Raw genomic sequence first — 19,482 nt, 5'->3', positions numbered from 1 at the left:
TGTCAAATTCCTTCATCTCTGCAGTCTAGAGTTATTGTTTTGGAATTTGGTGATCTTTTCTCACTGCATAACTACACATGTTAGATAAACTGTAAAAGTAGGTGCCCTTTGTTCAGCTTCCAGTAATTGCTCCTCAGCACTTGAAGTTCTTTTGACTCTATGAAGGCACGAAAACTCAGGCTACTAAAATTAGAGGGGAAGGGATCGAGTCTTCTGGTTCTAATTCTAACACATCCCGCCGGATGCAGGTGTGCTTGCAAAGTAAGTTCGCCTTAAGTCTCTTCTGTCTGAAGTTTTACAGACAGCCTGGAAGGGCGGAGCCCTTGCAACCTGCTCACCGGGGCGTGTGGGTGTCTGTGGTGTTGGAGCACAAGCAGGACACACACGAACACACTCCCAGTCTCGCTCTCACCTCCAGGGCTGTCAACTCTTAGGCCCCTCCCTGCGCACAGCCCCCTACTCACTCGTTCACTCTCCCACGCTCCGCCCCTAAAGCAGGATTCACCATTCTCATTGGTAGAAGCGCCTCTCATTTTTAGCATAGCACCAATCAGTCGCTTTCTGGTGGGGAGCAGCAAGGCCAATGGGGATGCTCGCTGTGGCAGCTGCGGGGTCGAAGCCCTAGGAGGCGGTGCTGGGGGCGGGGTACGAGTGGAGAATTAGTTGCCATTCTGAGTGAGAAGCGCGTAGAGGCGGCGGCGTTTGCGGTTGGCGCGGGTCTGCGGGCGCAAGGCACCTGGAGGCCCTTTTCCGTCCCTCGAGGCAGGAGTCTCGGCCCTGCCTGCAGCTGCCCGGCTCTCTCCCGCTGCAGCCCTGAGGGCTGAGGAGGAGGCTGCGGGATCCGGCCGGTGCCCTCCCTGTCAGCGCGATGCCGGGGGCGGCGGCGGCGCTGCGCTCCGCACAGCTCCGGCCGTGACCGCCACGCCGAGCCAGCCGGCGGTTGGGGCCCTTGGACGTTTGTCCTCGCGGCCTCCCCTCCCCCGCGGGCGGCGGGTGCGGGCGGGCAGGGGGCCCGAGACTCCGCCCGCCGCCCCTCCCCCTCGCTCGCTTGCACGCACCCTCGCCTCTCGGCTCCTCGCGCCCGCCCGGCCGCGCTTGGTGTCGGCGGCGTCCACCATGTCCACCTCCTCCTCCAGTTCCTCTCAGACCCCTCATCCCGCGCCGCAGAGGATGCGGCGCAGCGCCGCCAGCTCCCCGCCTGTCGCCGCCGCCGGGAGCGGGAACGGTGCGAGCGGCGTGGGTTGTGCCCCGGCTGCTGGAGCCGGGCGGCTGCTGCAGCCCATCCGCGCCACGGTGCCCTTCCAGCTCCTGCGCGGCGGCCAGCACAGCCCCACGCGCCCGCCCGCCAGCGCCGCGCTCGTCAGCCTCCCGGGGCCCAGCCCGCCCAGCCCGACACCGCCGCCGCCCGCCGCAGCCCCGGCTGAGCAGGCGCCGCGGGCCAAGGGCCGCCCGCGCTGCTCCCCGGAGAGCCACCGCCGGAGCAGCTCACCTGAGAGACGGAGCCCCGGCTCGCCCGTGTGCAGAGGTAGCGAGCCAACCCTCCCGCGCCCGGGCCGGTCTCCCCGACGGAGCCCTCTGGAAACTCGAGCCTCTCCGCCGCTCTTTGCTAGTGCGCGACCGAGGTGTGAAAGTGGCTTTGGGAGTCTCACCCCCCTGCGGTCACTGCGGGGCTCGGAGGAGCGGACTGCAGAGCAACTTTGATTTGACCCTCCTGACGCCCCGCAGATTTTCTCTTCATCCTTCTCCTGCGTCGAAAGGTTTTTCAGTTGGAGAGCTGAGTAGCTTTCTCTTGTATTTGCTGTTTGTAGCCAGGGAAGGAGGCGCTGGGCGAAAACACTTAAACACGCACACAAACTCTCCAGCGGCGGATAAGGTGGTGGTAGTAATCTCTTCAGCCTCTTTGTGCTTTCCTGCAAAGTTCCTAACGTGCCTGTAATTATTTTTTTCTTTTTCGATAAGCTGATGGTGTTAGTTATGGTGGAGATGGAACACTTTTAAGTGTGTAATGGAAGCACAGTATTTAGGGGTTTTTTTATTCGCTGTCCTCTACTTGATACAGTCGTGCATCAGAGCAGTTCTGCACTAGAAACGGCTTGTGCCCAACTCATGATTTTCATGATAAATTTCTAAAAACTGTTTGTGAAGTTTGTTCACTTTTTGTTTTGTTTTCATTTTTAAGTACACTTAACAGTTGAGCAATGTAAAGACCAAATTTCTTTCTTTTTTTTTTTTTTTTGTTAGGTGTCAAAGGTAATGGTGCGCTAGTGGGTGCTCTGGGCGTTCTTTAATGTTTTCTGTTTTGGTTTGGTTTTGTTTATGTCAAGGTACACTGTGCACTATCTAGTTGAGTCCTCGGGGAGAAAGAGAAGATTAGCCAAAACAGGGACTTACAGCCCATGAGGGAGTGGAGTAGCTAATATTATTAGATCCCAGCCTAGAGCTACAGTTGCTGCTGCTGCTGCATTGTGGAGGGAAGGGACCACACTGAGTGGAAAAATCTCTACTTGCAAGGGAGAAACACAGTCAAGCTCCGTACAGTGTTTATGTGGTATGTGGAATTTTTTTTTTAGTGGACTTTTCTTGATGAAGCTGTTAGAATAGAAGAAAGTGATTGTGTTATGACCACAGTTTTGGTGTTTTTAGTTTTAATGTTTGAGACCTGTAATTAGCATGCTCCTAAGCCACTTGTTTTCAGACTACTTGATGGTGAACCCCAGTGTAGGATGCAGTGCAGTGGGCTCCGTATAAGAACATCAAGAAATACATGCTGTAATCTGTATGCGCTGGGAGAAATTTGCTCCCCCACTCCTCCCCCAGGTCAAGCCAGCTGCTGCAGAACTGACATCCTCCAGCAAATCCTGAATGAATGAATGAAAACAACGTGATCGCCCTAATAATGAACACACATCTTTGGCTGTATTTTATAGAAAAGGCCACCATTTTCTAACAGATTAATGCCATATGCAACTCTCCTGCACATTTTCTTGAGCTGTATTATAGGAGAGGTAACTGAAAAGGCAGCAATTACATACATTTTTGAGTGATTTAGCTTTAATAATGCATAAATTGAGTTTTGGGATTTTTCTTTAAGGAACTGGTGTAAGAGATAAAATAAGCATTGCAGATTGTGTACAGAGGATTTTGTGGGCAGATAAGAGAAGTTTAGGCAATTGCTGCAACAATAAAGTGGCCATCTAGTACCTCTTTCCCTTTTGTTGATAAACAGTAACATCTTACAGCAGATAATAGTACAACTTGTTTTTCTGAATCCTTCAAAAGCCCTAATTGCTTAGGAATTACATGGCCCATCATCAAGTAGTTTCAATGAAATTTGTGATCAGGCTTAAACTCTCCTCTTTGTTGTAGCATGGCACATCCCCAGTTTAATGCAATTTTAATGCAATCATGATGAAAACACTTTTCTGAGTCTGGCTGTGCAGTAGACAGATTTGCAGTGCCAGTGAGCTTGTGTTGGGAATTGAAGGGCTTTTTCTGGTAGAGATTTTTTTTTTCTGTTTTTAACACCAGGTGGTTTTGTCAGTTCCTTCCATTGAAGTGATTTTGAATGTAGGCTCTTGTGTTCTAAGTTCCCTGATTATATTACCCCTATGTTTCTTCTCCACATCCTGCCTTGTTCCTTTCTACCCATATTAAAACTACACAACTAATCTATTCTGTCTACTTAGCTATTTAAAATCCATAGTGTAGCTGATTTAATTTTTCAAATGATCACTCATTTTCTTTTGAATTCTGCAAGGTTCTGACTTCAATGCATTTTAGCCTTCACTGGTCAGGGCTCCCGCCACTGCCACTGCTGCTGCAGACACTGACATCACTATACTGCATGAATGAAAAACAACAACGTGCTCCATGTCTTCCCTGCGCTCCCCTCCTTCCTTTTCTGCACATTTCAGAGCATGTGTGTTTAAGATGGTGGTATTATATTGCACTTTGAAACAGCATTTAAAAAAATATTAAATTAAGTAGACAGAGGCCCAGGGGATATGTAGATAGAGGCATGTTGTTTACAGAAAGCTGCAAGTGCTGTGGGTATTTGGTTTAGAGATGACATAACTGAGCATTCAGTATTTATGCATTTTATCTGGAGTGATGCTTATGGAATAAAATATAGAAGCTTTAAATAATTTTCTCTGTAATTCTCTTACCAAGAAGAAATTATAACAGTTTCTAAACATATGTCATTATTTTTCTCTTAAACATTCTTAGTATGCATATTTATAGGGTTATGGCTAGTTAATGGAGAAATGATATTTAGATCATTTCACAAAGCTGAGGAAAACCTGAATTCTGTAAATAGGAGGAACTTTAATATTACCTGATACTGATTTTTACAACCCAGCAAAAAATAGTAATTTCTCTTATGGTATCATAGTCTTAGATAATTTAAGTGGTTACTGTAGCAGAAGTTGCATAAATCTGCAAAACTTGCTCTTTATAGATGACAGGGAGTTTTACAAGTTGAAACTGTTTTGTTTATGCTCATGAATCATCCTCTTTTTGTTGGTATTTTTTCTTCTGTATTATTTCAACTTCAAGTTTTGTTATTTATATTCATTTTTGCACTTTTACCATTAGCAGTGTCACCCTCCCCCTTGTTTGGTTCTGAAGGGTCTTGAAATGTTGAGTGACAAGCTGCTGAATGCATCCTTGGACTCCCTGTGATGTACTTGTGATAGATGTAAAATCATAAAGTATTATGCAAATAGTTATTTTTTGTAATGGTAATATATAAAGTCTATCTTTGAGATAAATAGAACAACTGGAATGAGACTGTAGCAGAATGTTAGTGTTAAAATTAATGATCATTAGTAACCAAAAGTAAATACAATAAAGTTGCTTCTTTATGAAACCTCACAGAGCAAAACCCATGTCTTGAAACACAGAACAAATACAATTTTATTATGCAAGATACTAAGTAGGAAATGCAAATCAAATATCAAATCCTCTTGTTTATTTTGTAAAGATTGAGCATTAGATTGAATTATAAGCTCTAAAACTTGTATAAACAATTGCATAAGAGTTCTGGTTGGAGAATACTGCTTATTTTAAGTGTATCAAATCTAGTATCAAAAAATACAGAAGAACTTGTAATTTACAAAGCTTCTGCTATGAAAAATAGCATGTATTAGTTTCTGATTTAACATCAGCTTTATTTAGCCCTAATACTCTAATAGATTGCTAGCTCTAAAATGAAATTTGATTAGAATCTTTGAGTATCTTAAGAACTTCATTGTTTTATTCATAGGGAAATTATGATTGTACTTTAAGAGATAATACAAAGTCAGCCAACATACAATGCTGAATGACTGTAGGCAATATGTTTATATCTATATTTTTAAATCAATTCATTTGCATTCACGTTTTTATCTCTTCATAAAATTCCTCTTTTTGAGTCATTTTTAGGCTGTACCCACTTGTAGAATGCAAACATTTTAAACAACTTTTTCTTTTTTCAGAGATACTCAGATATTATTTCCTTGTAAAGTTTATTCTTACTTAGGCTGATACTTCTGGAGATTAAGGTTCTGCCTCTCCCCTTTAAAATTAATTTTCTTAGAGTTCATATAGGAATTTGTTTCAAAGCTTTCCTATACTAGAGTGAAAAATATGTTAAAAGACTTTTTTCTAAAGTAATAGGTTTCAGATAGTGATTTTGGGGAAGATTTTCAGCCAGTGAGAACTACACTAAATTGTAACAGAATTGTTATTTATGAATCTAGTTTTCCCCATCAGTTCATGGTGCATAAAATTTCAAGATCATAGAGTGAATAGTAATAGATAAGCAGATTTATAGATAATGAATCTACCATGTTATGTTCAAAGATTATGTTCCTCTCAAATGGCTAATTCTCTAAACGTCCTGAATATTGACTATGTAAGGTGCATAAAAGCACCTTAATTAATTAACTGTAGACAAAGTTTTGCATGTATATATTGAACTGAAAATCATTTCATTAATTATAGTACTTTTTACACAAGGATATGTCATTCACTAGTATACATTTCTGCAAAACCTAATGTAAATTAGGATTTGTATATTGAATAAATCTTGGAGGATCATGACTTCCTTGTGATTATTTGTGATAATACAGACTACATGTGAATAAGAAAACAAAGAAGAAATTTGCCTTCATGCAATGAATAAAGCGGGAGTAAATGACCACATTCAACAAGTAGGAAAGGATTTTCCTTAAGTCTGAAGTTTTTTAAAATTCTCAAAGTCTGATTTACCAAACTTTCACGTGTAGCCAATAATCTTCCAAAGAATATATACTAATGACATTTTTATTAATTTTAGCTCAGTCTTTTCTCCAGAGCTTAAAATTCCCAGACACTATCGAAATAGGCTTTTCCACAGCACTTGTCCTGCATCTGTGCCTGGCTCACAGTCTTTTATCATCAATATATAATTTTGTTCTCTTATTAGATGTCTAAGAAACCAAATCACTGACACTCTTTTCTGTCCTATGTACAGTTTAATTATTTTAACAAGAGATTGAGTTTATCTAACTTAGTATGTCCTTTAACTGGTCTACCAAAAGTAAGCAGAAGCAAAAGAACATTACTTATCTATTAACAGAAAGCCTAGGTAACTAACAGAAGAACCAGAAGCCACCTGTCTTTTCCTCTGCCCTTCACCTGGACCCCTGAAAATGACTGACTTCCCTCATCCTCTTGCTATTCTAGAAGAATATTTGTGCTTATTTTGCAAAACAAATTCTAATGGATTATTGATAATGCTGAAAAGAACTACAAATTTTACTTATGAACAAATTATAGAAAAATAATTTTCCAGTGCAATATTTCATTTTCATAAGAACCAACATGGTGAAAACCTTCTTGCATTGCTGTTTTACTTCACGTGAATGTCATTGAGGCCAAATGCCAGGAGGAGACAAGTTCACAAGGACCTCAGTGATACTATGTTGTGTCTCTAGGTGTAGGTAAGAAGAAAACATTTATATGAGTGCTGTTTTCTTTTGTTTTTATGGCACTATTGGACTGTACTGTGATATGCTCTGACATTTTCAGAATGTCTAGAAATGTGAGACCTAGTTTAATGAATGTAACTGAAATTAAGCTTGGAAGAATTGTCCATTTTTCTCAATTTTGTTGTTAGAGATAAATACAGACAGCTATAGAGATCCTTGGTCCTCCTTGCATGTAAGCAAAATCTGTACTGTCCTTGAATCATTATAGTGAACAGAAATTCTTTTCTCCTTTCATAAATATTAAAGGCTGTTATAGATGGTGGTAAAATAATACTGCTTCAGCCATCCCTGAAGTGCTTATCCCAGTAACTAATACTAGATTCAAACTTCCCCAGAGCCAGCAATTATATCTGCAACTTATGGGTTGACCTGTGAAGAAAATTTAAAGAAGCACCATGGTGGTGTAGTTAATGATGACTTGCCAAAAATATGGGTGAGTTAAACTTTAGTGAACCCATTGTTGTGTGGCAAGATTATTGCCCGAGATTGTCTTCTATGTTCCGAGAATTGTTAAGAAACCCACTGAACACCTAGATGTGTTTCATAACAAAAAATAAAGATGCTAAAACTTGTTGCCTCTTTTTACTACAGATTGAAGACTTATCAAGTACTGACAGCCATATTCTGTTATTTGGCCAATATGGGCTTGAGAAAATATTTGAATTGTCCATTAGCTAATTTTAACTTTTATATTTCTAAAGAGTTATTAATGTACTCCTTAAGAAAACAATGGGTCTGTTTAGAGTACGTAGGACAATTAATAGCTGTTGTATACCTCATGAAATGAGTACTATAGTAGAATGAAAAATATTGAGTATTGGCTGACTAGAGTTGTGCTATAACTCATTCTGTAAATTTGCATTTGGGATTATTTGCTTTTTTAAAAATGAAAATAGAAAAAAAGCATCTGTGACCGCATTATTACTTGATAAAATAACCTGGCTTTTTTCTCTAGAGTCACTTATCAAATTAAAGTCCAAAGTAATTATTTTCTAAATAGTTCCATAAAAGTTTATTAGCAGCACATGGTATACTGGGAAATGTTAGATTTGGAGTTAAGAGACTTGGCTTCTGTTTTCAGGTTTAACACTTGACTTAGAACAAGTGGCTGACTTTTTGCATCTTATTTTTTCTATCTTTAATAAGGTGGTGTTGGGTATTTAAGAGTTTGAGTAGAAAATAGATTCTGCTAATGAAAGGAAAAGAAAGTTTATTAGAGTAGTTGCTTTTTAATGAATTAGTTATTGTGTATTAAGCTTTTATGCCAAGTCACTAATCTTCACCAGAACCCAATACAGGGTACTTGCTTTAGCATCTTCAGGGATGAGGAAATGAAGTGCTTGGAAATTGAGTATTTTTGGCCCAAGATCAGGCAACATACATAAAGCCTAGAGTTCCCTTGTATATGCTCTAAATCCTGATTTCCAGATAGATGCAAGTTGCCTTTGGAACCCAGTTAGTTATGGGGCAGGAAAGAATGCACAACAGGCTATCCCACTGCCTATACAGTGAAGTCATAGAAAGGTTAAAATTAGCTTTGAGGGTTGAGTGAAGAGAAAGCTAAATAGATATACCCTCTAGTTCCACACAATTAAAATAGCTCAGAGTATCCCCAGTGATTCAGGCCCCAGGTATGCATATAAGAATGTCATAACACTGAAACCTTCCTGTGCCACTGTTGAGCTTTCACTTTGGCCCTTAAAGGTCCCACAACTTTATTAAGACAGAATTTAGCATTTAATTTTTTAAAACTTTAATTCATATAACACTCAAAATTTGGGTAACGTAAGTTCTTTCATATTTGGCAACATAAGCTTTGATATATCTACCTATTTATAATGTATCATAAAGCTCCAATCTCCCCCAACAATATGAGGCTTTTATCTTTGAGTTTTAAAATTTTATTGTTTATTTGAGATGGAATTTCACTGTATTGTCCAGGCTGCTTTGGGCTCAAGTGATCCTGCCTTCCAGTTGCTGGAACTACATACAAGTGTGTGTCACCACCCCTGACTCATCTTTGATATTTTAGCAGCATTTAAAATAGTGTCTTTGCAGATTTCCTGATATGGCAGAGTAAGGCATACAACCTTAAATTTCTTTTTGGTTTATGTATATATGACACTTCTAGGTTTGCTGATGTGACACAGAAAATAAATTTCAATATCTAATTTTAATAATTTCAGGATGTTATGGCATTTTTTATGAGTGCAATTTGTGCTTATTATAAGTTATCATTCATAGTCAATGTGGAATGAGTCCTTTCATGAGTAACATTAGAAACTCTATTTTTGTTATGAAATTGAAAGTCTTACATAGATTATATGATGGATATACTTTCTCATAACATTTCTTGTGTAATTATTTTTACTTTTCCTGTTAAATGTATCAGTTTACAAGTTGAATTAGTGAAGTAATATTGGCAGGGCTTTGTTGTTCAGGATTACATTGTCTCAAGCCATATAAAAACTGCTATTATCATGCAAACCTGTGAATTGATCCTTGCAGGAAGGCACAAAAAGATCCTAGCAAAATATGGATGTTTATATATTGGCTGGTTTTCTCTTAACAAAATATATTCATGACAACGTTGTTTTGAGGGCTTTTGTTGTTTTTCTGTTTGTTTTATTGTTTTGTTTTGTTTTGTTTAGGTAGGACCTTGTTATGTACTCCAGGGTGGCCTTGAATTATCCTCCTGTCACAACTTCGAGTGTTGGGATCACAGGCATGTGATAATATGCCTGGCTTCATTCTCTTTTGCTAAAGTACTCTTGGCATGACCCGATGCATCATTTCTAGAAAGAATTAGCTGTTTTCCTGCTTTAAGTCAGATCATGTAAGCATCTAGTTCTTACTAAACAGGACAAGCAAACGTGGATAGATGCAGTTTTATTTGTGTTATAAAATTGGGGATTTAGGTTGTACTTAAAAATTAAGTTCAGGAGAAGGCCAAATATTCTGCAATATTTTGATCATATAGCTTCAAAAACTTATTTTAAGTTGTTTGAATACATGCCAGAGTGACCCATTATTAAAAATATACCTACTTCAATTGATTGCATTTGCTCATTTTTTTCCTTTTTGGATAACATACAGCCATATGCTCTGTTTATATAATGAATGGTGTAGCATTAATATAAGTCTGGTGATAACTTCATTTAAGAAATATTGTGTCAGGTATTGTGCTCGTTGTTGCAAGTACAGTAGTCAGTAAAACTAATGGAGTTTTCTCTTTGACACAACAAATACTGTATTTATTGAGCCCCTACTGCGTGTGGAGAACTGTGATTCTTACAAAGTGTGTATTCTAAATGTAATTGGTACACTCATATTCATATTTCTGAACAATGTAAAATTATTTAAAATCTGCTGTAATTGGACCCACCATTCTTTTCTGAGCTTTGGACTTGGTACATGAAGTATGATTTTATGCTTACCTGTCTAAGCTTGAGATTTTTTGGTATTCTATTTTAAAGTGCTACTCTATATATTTTTTGTTATTTCTTAAAATAGCTTGCTCCAGTGGCTCCTATAGTGTATAGAGATCTAATGTGTTTTTCTGCCTGTAGGTATTATAATATACTACTGTTATTATGATGTCACTGGTCCTTTCTCTCCCTGAACATGGATACACACATATTGTTGCAGAAGTCTGAACTGTATTGTTGAATGTGCTTTCTTGTGTAATGATGTAGAAATATGTAGTAATAATGTTGTGCAGTAAAATTTAAGACAGTGAATGTCCTGTGAGGCTATTAAGATGTGTAAGACTTGCATTGACTGAGTATCTACTATTACTGAGCTACAGTGGAAAGTAGTAAGCTTGTCATGTATAACCATTTACTCAGGATCTTGGCTGAATGCTTAATGACTTGTTTTTCTTTAGTATACTGAGAATTTGCTTATTTTAATTTTTATCCACTTTAGTTTTTATTTTAAATATTAGCAGTACAGTTTTTTGCATTACTACTATTTAAGACAGTTGCCATGTTTTGCTGTGTGGTAATAAAAATAACATCTTTATGCAGATCCAGTATTCCTGTTTAAGGAAACACGTGTTACAATTAACCTGTGGTGAAACAAATAGATGAATCATATTTTGTGGGCTGATTGTTTTTTTCATGTTGTGTGTAGAACACTGAAGAAAAGCTTATGGCCTCTGAATATAACCATATGTTAAGTCTTCTGAATTGCATATAGGAATTATGAGAAATAGAAGATATAGGAAAAGTAATGAAATAAATTATTAGTTACTTTATTCATTTAAAATGTCCCATACTTGAAGTTTTTCAAAATGTTGAAGAAAACAAATATAGTACAATTGCTGAATCTTTGAATATTTGACCCACTGTATTATTACTTAGTTAATACAACTGTTTCAAGGGCCTTAACAATTACTTTTTTAAAAAATCTAATACTTAAATCTTTTTTGTAGTTTTGTGTTCAGGGTAATTTTGGTGGTGTTTGCTTCGCCTAATGGCACCTGTGCCGTTTGTAACATTCCAGTATCTAGTATGGTTTCTGGTGCTTAGAAAGCCCTGCAGTAAATATTTGTTATATGCTTTCATAGAATTTACATAGCGATTTTTGCTTGAGCTAAAGAGAGGGAGTTTGTGTGTGTATGTGTTATATTCACATCTACTGAACAGTGATTGTTAGGGCATGCAGTCCTATAAATATATGACAGATATTAAAGGTAATAGATTATTCTTATGTTGCCTATTTTCTAGAAATATGGTTTCAGTAACTAATGGCTTCTGTCCTTGTTTAGGGTGTGCCATTCAGTGATGATGCTAAAGCTTGGAAAAAGGACTGATTAGACCTTTGTATAATTATCAAAGGAGCTGGGTGATTTTGCTGGTAGATAGGTAGGACAAATATGAGTTATGTCAGGTTGGTCCACATTTTAAAAGATAGAAGATAGGATTCTGTAGAGTGAATCTCTGAGTTACATACATTTAGAGTTCTGTTACGTGAATTTTGATCTAGTGAGGCTCCATGGAATCAGCTTTTGAATCTGTTAAACTGAGAGTAACTTAAAACCTTCATGCTCAGAATTTGTTGGGCTCTTCTAATTAAAAATTTAAATGTTTTTGAAGCCTCCTAATGACCACAAGTATATTATACTAAGCTCCATGTAAGGAGAATGTGAATTCATTTGTGCTTCATTATAACGTAAAAATTTTAACAGTAAAGCACATTTTATGGTGGTGGTTTGTTTTATAGAATGTTTTTAATTATGTGCATGTAAAATGATTCAGTTTACCAAAATATTATTTATACAAACTTTTTAGAAAGTCTGTTACACAAGGTTGAGGTTCTTCTGAGGTTTTATAAACAAATTACTGAATAGTGTAATTTCTAATTGCTGAATAAAATGTTCTAGCATTTAGCAAAATTAATATCCTAAGAAGCTGTTATAAATGAACATAAATAGATCTTTTCCATTTCCTTTCTTTTTAAATTTTTGTTAGTATGTGTTTGAGATGCATAATGTTTACATTCTGTGCGTGGAGTTCATACATACACAGCACATCTTTATTCCTCTTTTAACCCCCTTCCCCTCTTCTGCCTCCCCTCTCCCTCCATCTCTTGATCCCCTTACTGATTGAGAAATTCTGTCTCCCTAAATCCTATTATCTGTCTTTTATTTTGCTCTTTATTTATATTTTGGGTTTCTCACATAAGAAAAACCATGTGGTATTTAAACTTGTGTGTCTGATTTATTTCACTTAACATAGTCTCAAGATGCATCCGTTTTCTTACAAATGACTCAAGTTTATTTTTATGGCAGAGTAGTACTCCACTGTGAGTAAATATCATATTTTTAAAAAATCCAGTCTTCTGGTTGGTGGATGTATAGTCTGCTTCCAAGATTTGGATATTATGACTTATATTGCTATACACATGGGTATGCATGATAAAATAGGTAAAACTCTTGAAGTTATGGGCATAGGCAAGAACTTCCTGAACAGAATTCCAGAAGCACAGGAAATAGCACCTAGAATCAGTCTTATAGCGAAGCCGTAAGACAAATGATGATGTGGAAGGCCATCTGTCAGCCATGAAGATATACACTGGGATTTTATTGTGATAAGCCACTAATTTTTTCAAATTGTAGCTACTGGCATTACCAATGTTACTGTGCCTTAGAGTTTAAAGAAGGGTGCTTAGAAGCAGTTTAAAGAAGGGTGGTCCACCAGCTGCAGCTACTTGAACCACTTTGAAAATTCACTTTAGAAGTCCTGTTCTTTTCTCATCTGATCCATCACATTGACAGTTATGACTCATTCTTCTCAGTGGTCCCATCAGTATGCAAGAGATACTCCAAAAGTTTGATCGTGTGATCTTGGTGAAATATATTTGTCTGGATGGTATCACCAACTAAGGATCCCGTAACTACTCTGATTTAATTTTAAAAGATCATCTTCAGAAGAGTTCAGAGATATTTTAAGCAGTGGCAGCCTTGTGAAAATACTGAGTTCATGGTCTCTCAGTACCTGGCAAAAGCAAAAAGATTAGTGTATTTGCTTAGTAATCTTTTTATTTTAGGTAAACATGTTTATTGGGTATACACTGTATAAAGAGTTCTGTACTATATGAACCTATCTTAATTACTTGTTTGTGATATGTTTGAATATAGAATCATGGCCTTTTATCTAAATGAGGAAAACACAATGAAGAGACCCTAGTTTTTTTCAGTCCTGTACTTCATTCACAATAGTTTTATATGAGTAACATATAAAGTATATTAAAGAGAAATATAGAGCTATTTGAAGTTCATCCAAAAAGTCTGGTTTGATAAAGTGGTCCAAAGTATATGCCAGGCGCTTTTTAAGCTTCTGAATATTTATTTCATAAAAGCAAAGGAGAGGGCTTAGTAAGTAATATCTACAAATTCAACAAATACTCTTTGACTGGATGTACTAGGTATTAAAGAAAAAAAAATATGACTAAAGCCTGGCTCTTACGTAGTGTAACTTCTGGGAGATAAGTTTTGCATTAATCATTTGAGTGTGCAGTAAATGGGTTTCTGGATATTATTATTTTTTCTTCTCTGTTCCTTAAGTGACAGTAAAATAGCTAAAATATAGGTGTAAAGACACGTAGGTACAAGTGAAGAACTGGACATGTGTATGAAAAAGTGAACTACATTATTTATAATGTAACACATTCTTCAGTTCTTGTCCCATCTCACCCTATGTAGAAAGGATTAAAAAATCAGAAGGTCCCAAGTTCGATCCCCGGTACCAAAAAATAAAAAATCAGAAGTAAAAGGGAAAGAAAGGGAAGGATGAAAACCAACTTGAGCTGTCTGTGTAATTGGATTGGTGTGGTTTTATTTTCTTTCCACATTGAGATGAGTCTCCAGTATATTAGGCACTGTTCAGTTTTTTTATTCTAAATACTGTAACTTTGCTAGGTAATTTTAATGCTTAAAGCTGTATTCAAAAACTATAATCTGGTATTAATTCCTTTTTTGTTTTGGGACAATCAGGTTGAACAATGCTCTTTCATTATTTAAAGAAAAAATTAGATGTTAATAGCAAACGCTGGAACTTTTTAGTCCATTCTGTCTCTGGGGCAGTGCCATTCTGACTGAAGTACTGTTCAGTCAATAGTGTTATAGATTATTCAAGACTAAGATTGTAGAGGAGTAAAGGACAATGCTATTCTGAAAGATTTCATGGGATTTTCCCCCTTTTCCCATCAGTAGACTTTTTTTCTTCTGAAGTAACTCTGTCTCTAGCAATGGTTCCTGGCAGTCTTTTATGTACAATATTTGTAGAATTGTTAAGGTGGAAGGTGTTCTGTGTATTCAAACACCGACCCATGTTTTACCATGTTCTCTTTTACTCCTGGCCTTTACAATGATGTCATTTGTATAAGATATTTTCTTCCAGGTTGTTTGCTGCAGTTTTTGGCCATTCCAATTTTCATAAGCATTCAATTTTGGAAAAACTACCGCTTCACAGCTATGTATTTGATTCTTTGGAGTCAATATTTATGAAAATAAATGCTAGAATAAACATCTGTGTTTCCTTATTTCTGAAACCTTCATTCTGTTGAGCCTGTTTATTCTGGATTTAGTCTAGAGGAGTGTAGTTTGTTGTGTATTTCCTAGTCAACGTGATCACCTTTACTGGATCTAGGGATACACTGTGGTAGCTTATAAGGTAGATTTAATTTACTAGTTTATTTTGCATTAAGCAAACTGGTGGATCCAGACAGATTTTAGTACAGATTTCTGTTTATCATTTGCCTGGCTCCCATAGATTAGCTTAATTGGCAATGATATCTTACAGAGGTTAAGTGGTTACACTTTTTCCTAAGCCTTTCTCATGTAATCTGTTCTACATTTAACTATGGATTTAATTGTTCACCCTATTATTAGGCTGTTATGAGCTAATCTAGATTTGTTGTTATTACATGAGCAAAATGTTCATGTGTTTGAATCTCTTCAGTTGTAAACTATATGCTTTTAAAGTACAGATTTATAATTTTACAAATTTTCAGTTTTGAGACGAGCTAGTCGCTTGTCTAGCAGATTGATTTTTGTCATATTGTCTTTTTTATACAAGTAGGAGATAAGAAAGCTGATAATTTTTCAAAGAAGAGTTACTTTTCAGATGTTTTTCAGGATCATAGGAACTATAATCATACAGAAACTAAATATCGCATTTTACATGGTATAATCTAATCATCATTTTGTAGCGATTCCATAATGTTAATAGTCAAAAGTAGTTCTTTCTTGCCCTTGAAAATAATTTAGGGACTTTTTTTCTTCTTTATTGAGATGTCCAGTAGGTAGTGAGTTAGAGAGATGAGAACCTATTCTTCAGAGACAAAAAGACTTCCAGTTGCAAAGAGAAGGTGGTCCTTCAGGGTTTCCATGGTCTCTTTTACACGTGGCCTTCTCTTCTCAAAACCCTCAGTCCCCTGTCCCACCACTTGTCAGGGTAAACACTTTTCCCCATAAAAAGGATTTCCTGTTTCAACCTTCCTGGTTCTTGGTGTCTATAGGATGCACTTTGGAAATTTATTCTTTCTCAGCTTGACAGGAGACAATAAACAAAAATTCTATTAATGGAATGAATGTAGCTGCTCCAGTTATAGTTTCTTCTGTAGATTGGGCAGGGGTTGATTTTCTTACTAGGTTACCTAGGAAGAAAACATGTCTCTCTGAGGCAAGTAAATATATTGAAAATGTTGAATTGAATATTAAGAAGTGTATAGATGTAGATGTTTATAAATACATATTTATATCTAGTTCTGAAAGGAACTTGATATCTTACATTCAGTTATCAGATATTCTGGAAATTCATAATCTTAAATTCAAATGAGAAAACTAATTTTACTATCTTTTTCTGGTTACTTATTTAATTTAGTATTTGGCTTAGAGATACTGAACATGCTGCTGTTCTTGTCTCCTTTCAAGGGTACTAGTTGACTGGTTCATACATTCCACCAGTCATGTTAATTCCTTTCCAAGCAATTGGCTGAAAATACTTTCTCTTCTAAGTTCTTCAGGAAAGACTTACAGGAACATTTTCCTTAAATTTTTATTAGTTTGTGTAGCAAGAACTTAGATATGCAGTCGTTTTTATCTGTGGCCTTCATACTTTAAGTCCACTTCAGCTTTATCAAGATATATTTAACATGGGCTGCTCTGAATCATTTTTCACTAGATATATATACTTTTTCAATATGTAGTTTCAAGTTTTTAATTTTAGGGGCTCTTCCTCAATTATAGTTTTTTATACTTCTTGTGTTATTTCTTTGGTCATGTTCTTTAGGGACTCCTTTTATGGACTTTTGAACCTTTACCTATGTTACATATCAGTCATTTTATCTTGAAATTTTTTTATCACTTCATTTAATTCTAAAATTTGTCCTCTCTTTCATTTGTTATTTTTGTAAAGGCATTATCTATGATGTTTCTTTATTCTTATTTTATGTAATTTAGTATTCATTACTGTAATAAATCTTTATTCCTAAACTTTTTCTGAGTTTTTGGTTACTTGTCTTTTCATATCTCTCTTGACCTCAAATAATGTCATTTGAGATTTTCTAGTTATAAGGTTTTTCATCACTTCTGTTATTTAACAAAAAGTTTTTAGCTTGTTTTGGAATATTAGGTTATCAACTGGATCTTTTATGGGAATGTCTGACATTCTTTCATTTTTGTAGGGATACCTTTTATTCCTTGTACCTTTCTTTTTCTTTGCCCTATGAAAGAACTTTATGTGGGACTACTCTGCTGTTCTTTTCTGAAGCTCATTTCATCAGGTTAAAGAGTGTTTCTATACTTTTAAGAAGGGGGGATTCTTCAGGATAGTGTTTATAGTCTTAAGACTCTATTACTTGCACTTCTGTTGTTTATGTAAAGTGACTTAAAAATCTTGCCTCTGCAGTCACTCTCCTTTACTTCCTTCTCCAAATTTTTCTCCATCTTCTTTCCTTTCCTTCTGTTGACCTTGTTTTGCCCCACTCAGATTCAGTTGCAGTAATTTCTCCACAATATAGTACTCTGTGTTGGAAGCTTTTCCTGTTAAGTTTAGAGTAGCTATATTGCTACTATAGTGGTGGCAACCAACGGGCTGTTTGTTATCATTGAAAGGTATAGTATGTCTTTGTGGTTTTCTTACAGCTTTGCTACAGAAAGATACTGTCTTTGAAAATAGACTAAATTCTTCCTTCAAATGTCTTTTATCAACATGAATGTTATTTGACATATGTGTATTGGGTGAGCTATAACCCAGAGAATCATACCTTAATGACTGTCTACTTTTTTATTTTTCTTGATGGACCTGAGGTTACAGAGTTACAAAGCCATCTGGCTTTATTTGGTCAGAACATGTTTCTCTTGTCAGCTTCTTGATTGGGTCATTTCCAGCTAATACAGGGCAGCATTTGGCTATTTCTGCATGTTTTCTAGATTGCTTCAGTGGCAGGATTCCAGGTCTGGTCGATCAGAATCCATGCACACTGAGAAGTCTTTAGTTTTGTCTTTGGGTTTTATATGAGATAGTATATTTAGAACTAGTGCCAGAGACTTATCTGAAGTTCATATGAATTTGGTGATTTTATTGTAAGTGGCTGCTATGATTTGAATGTAGTTTGTTCCCACCACAACTTACAGTGTAGTTCCTCAATGTGGCAGTGTTGGAAGGTGGAGCCTAATGGGAAGTCTTTGGAATATGAGGCTTTGGCCCTCATGACCACATTAATGCCCTCTCATTGGAGTGAGAAGTGAGTTCTTGTGGAACTGGATTAGTTATCCTGAGTATGGATTGTTTTAAAGCAAGGTCAATTTTTGGTCTCTCTTCTGCATGTGCTCACTTGCCCTTATGCCATGAGGCCCTCACCAAAAGCTGAGCAGATGCTAGCACCCTGCTCTTGGGTTTCCACAGCCTCCAGAACTATGAACCAGATAAAGCTATTTTCTTTATGAATTACTCAGTCTCAGATATTGTAAAAGGACTAAAACTGAGGCCCATATGTTTACCTAGCTTTTCATTATTTTATATTTTAAGGAAAAAGGACAAAACCTATTGGTGAAGGGCCTGTAGTTTGCTGACTTTGGAAAACTAAATCTAGTAGTAATTCTATCAGGTCATCAATATTATTGTGTATTAGATTTGGCAGAAAGACAGACAAGTCTCCACATTTTTTATTCTTGATTATCCAGTTCTCATTTTTAAAAATTTATTTTGAAAATCATTCTCTGTAACTGTAGTCAAGGAGAAAATGACTCGGTGTTGATAGTGATAATAAATTTAAAATTGTGGCTTTCAAGGTAGTAGCTCTCATTACATAAAGTAAACGTTTTAATAGAATAGAGCTTTAGCAAATTTATGCTTAACCTCAGAGAACCAATAGTAGGAAAAGTCTCTGTTTGTATTTATTTATGGCCATTCTTGATCTCAGCTAGATTGAAAATTATGTCATTTCAGGATAGTATTTCGAAGTTTGAGAAAAGCAACTTAATGACTCATATTCACTCTCAGCACATTTGCTCTTTTGATTTTGAAGAAAATTGAAATAATAATGAATGAGTTAAGTTAAACATGAAAAACTCATTGACTCTGTTAAAGGTGAAGGTTGTCTTTGCAAACTAGGTACCGAATATTGTAATATTTTCAGGTTCAGACTTACATTTTTTGATAAAATTAAACTATTAAGACCTAAATAAGACCAAAATTAAACTATTAAGACCTAAATAAGACCTATGTATTAATATAATCTTTGATTTAATTTTGCTCTGGGACTTTCATTTTATAAGAGCATTACTTAATATATTTTTCAGACTGCCTTATATTTTTCAGGAAATAACTTTTATTGTAGCTTTTGTTAGTATGCAGAATGCCTTATTTGAGTAGGTGTGTCATTTTCAGAAGAAACTGTACTGAACTTTGTTAACTTTACAGTGTTCATAAGCATTCTGTTTCATAGTGCTTTGTTTTTA

General features: G+C 36.6%; 1 protein-coding gene across 4 annotated transcripts in view; it reads left to right on the top strand.

Annotated features, from left to right (window-relative positions):
* The first annotated feature begins 690 nt into the window (after positions 1–690).
* Glcci1 (glucocorticoid induced 1) overlaps positions 691–19,482 on the top strand; it is a 102,175-nt gene continuing 83,383 nt past the window's right edge. For 2 of the 4 annotated variants that reach the window (XM_004862737.4, XM_087204451.1), the window contains exon 1: positions 691–1,525. In XM_004862737.4, the coding sequence (XP_004862794.2) occupies positions 1,117–1,525 (409 nt within the window). In that variant the 5' untranslated portion in view covers positions 691–1,116. The remainder of the gene's footprint in view (positions 1,526–19,482) is intronic. The other 2 variants (XM_087204450.1, XM_004862736.4) reach the window with 2 other exon arrangements.

This window comes from Heterocephalus glaber, unplaced genomic scaffold (genome assembly GCF_053883595.1).
Source record: "Heterocephalus glaber isolate CG9 unplaced genomic scaffold, H.glaber_assembly_v1.0 deba00000546, whole genome shotgun sequence".
Taxonomy (NCBI): domain Eukaryota; kingdom Metazoa; phylum Chordata; class Mammalia; order Rodentia; family Bathyergidae; genus Heterocephalus; species Heterocephalus glaber.
The sequence above is the reverse complement of the archived record's forward strand: the minus strand, read 5'-3'. Positions and strand labels throughout refer to the sequence as shown.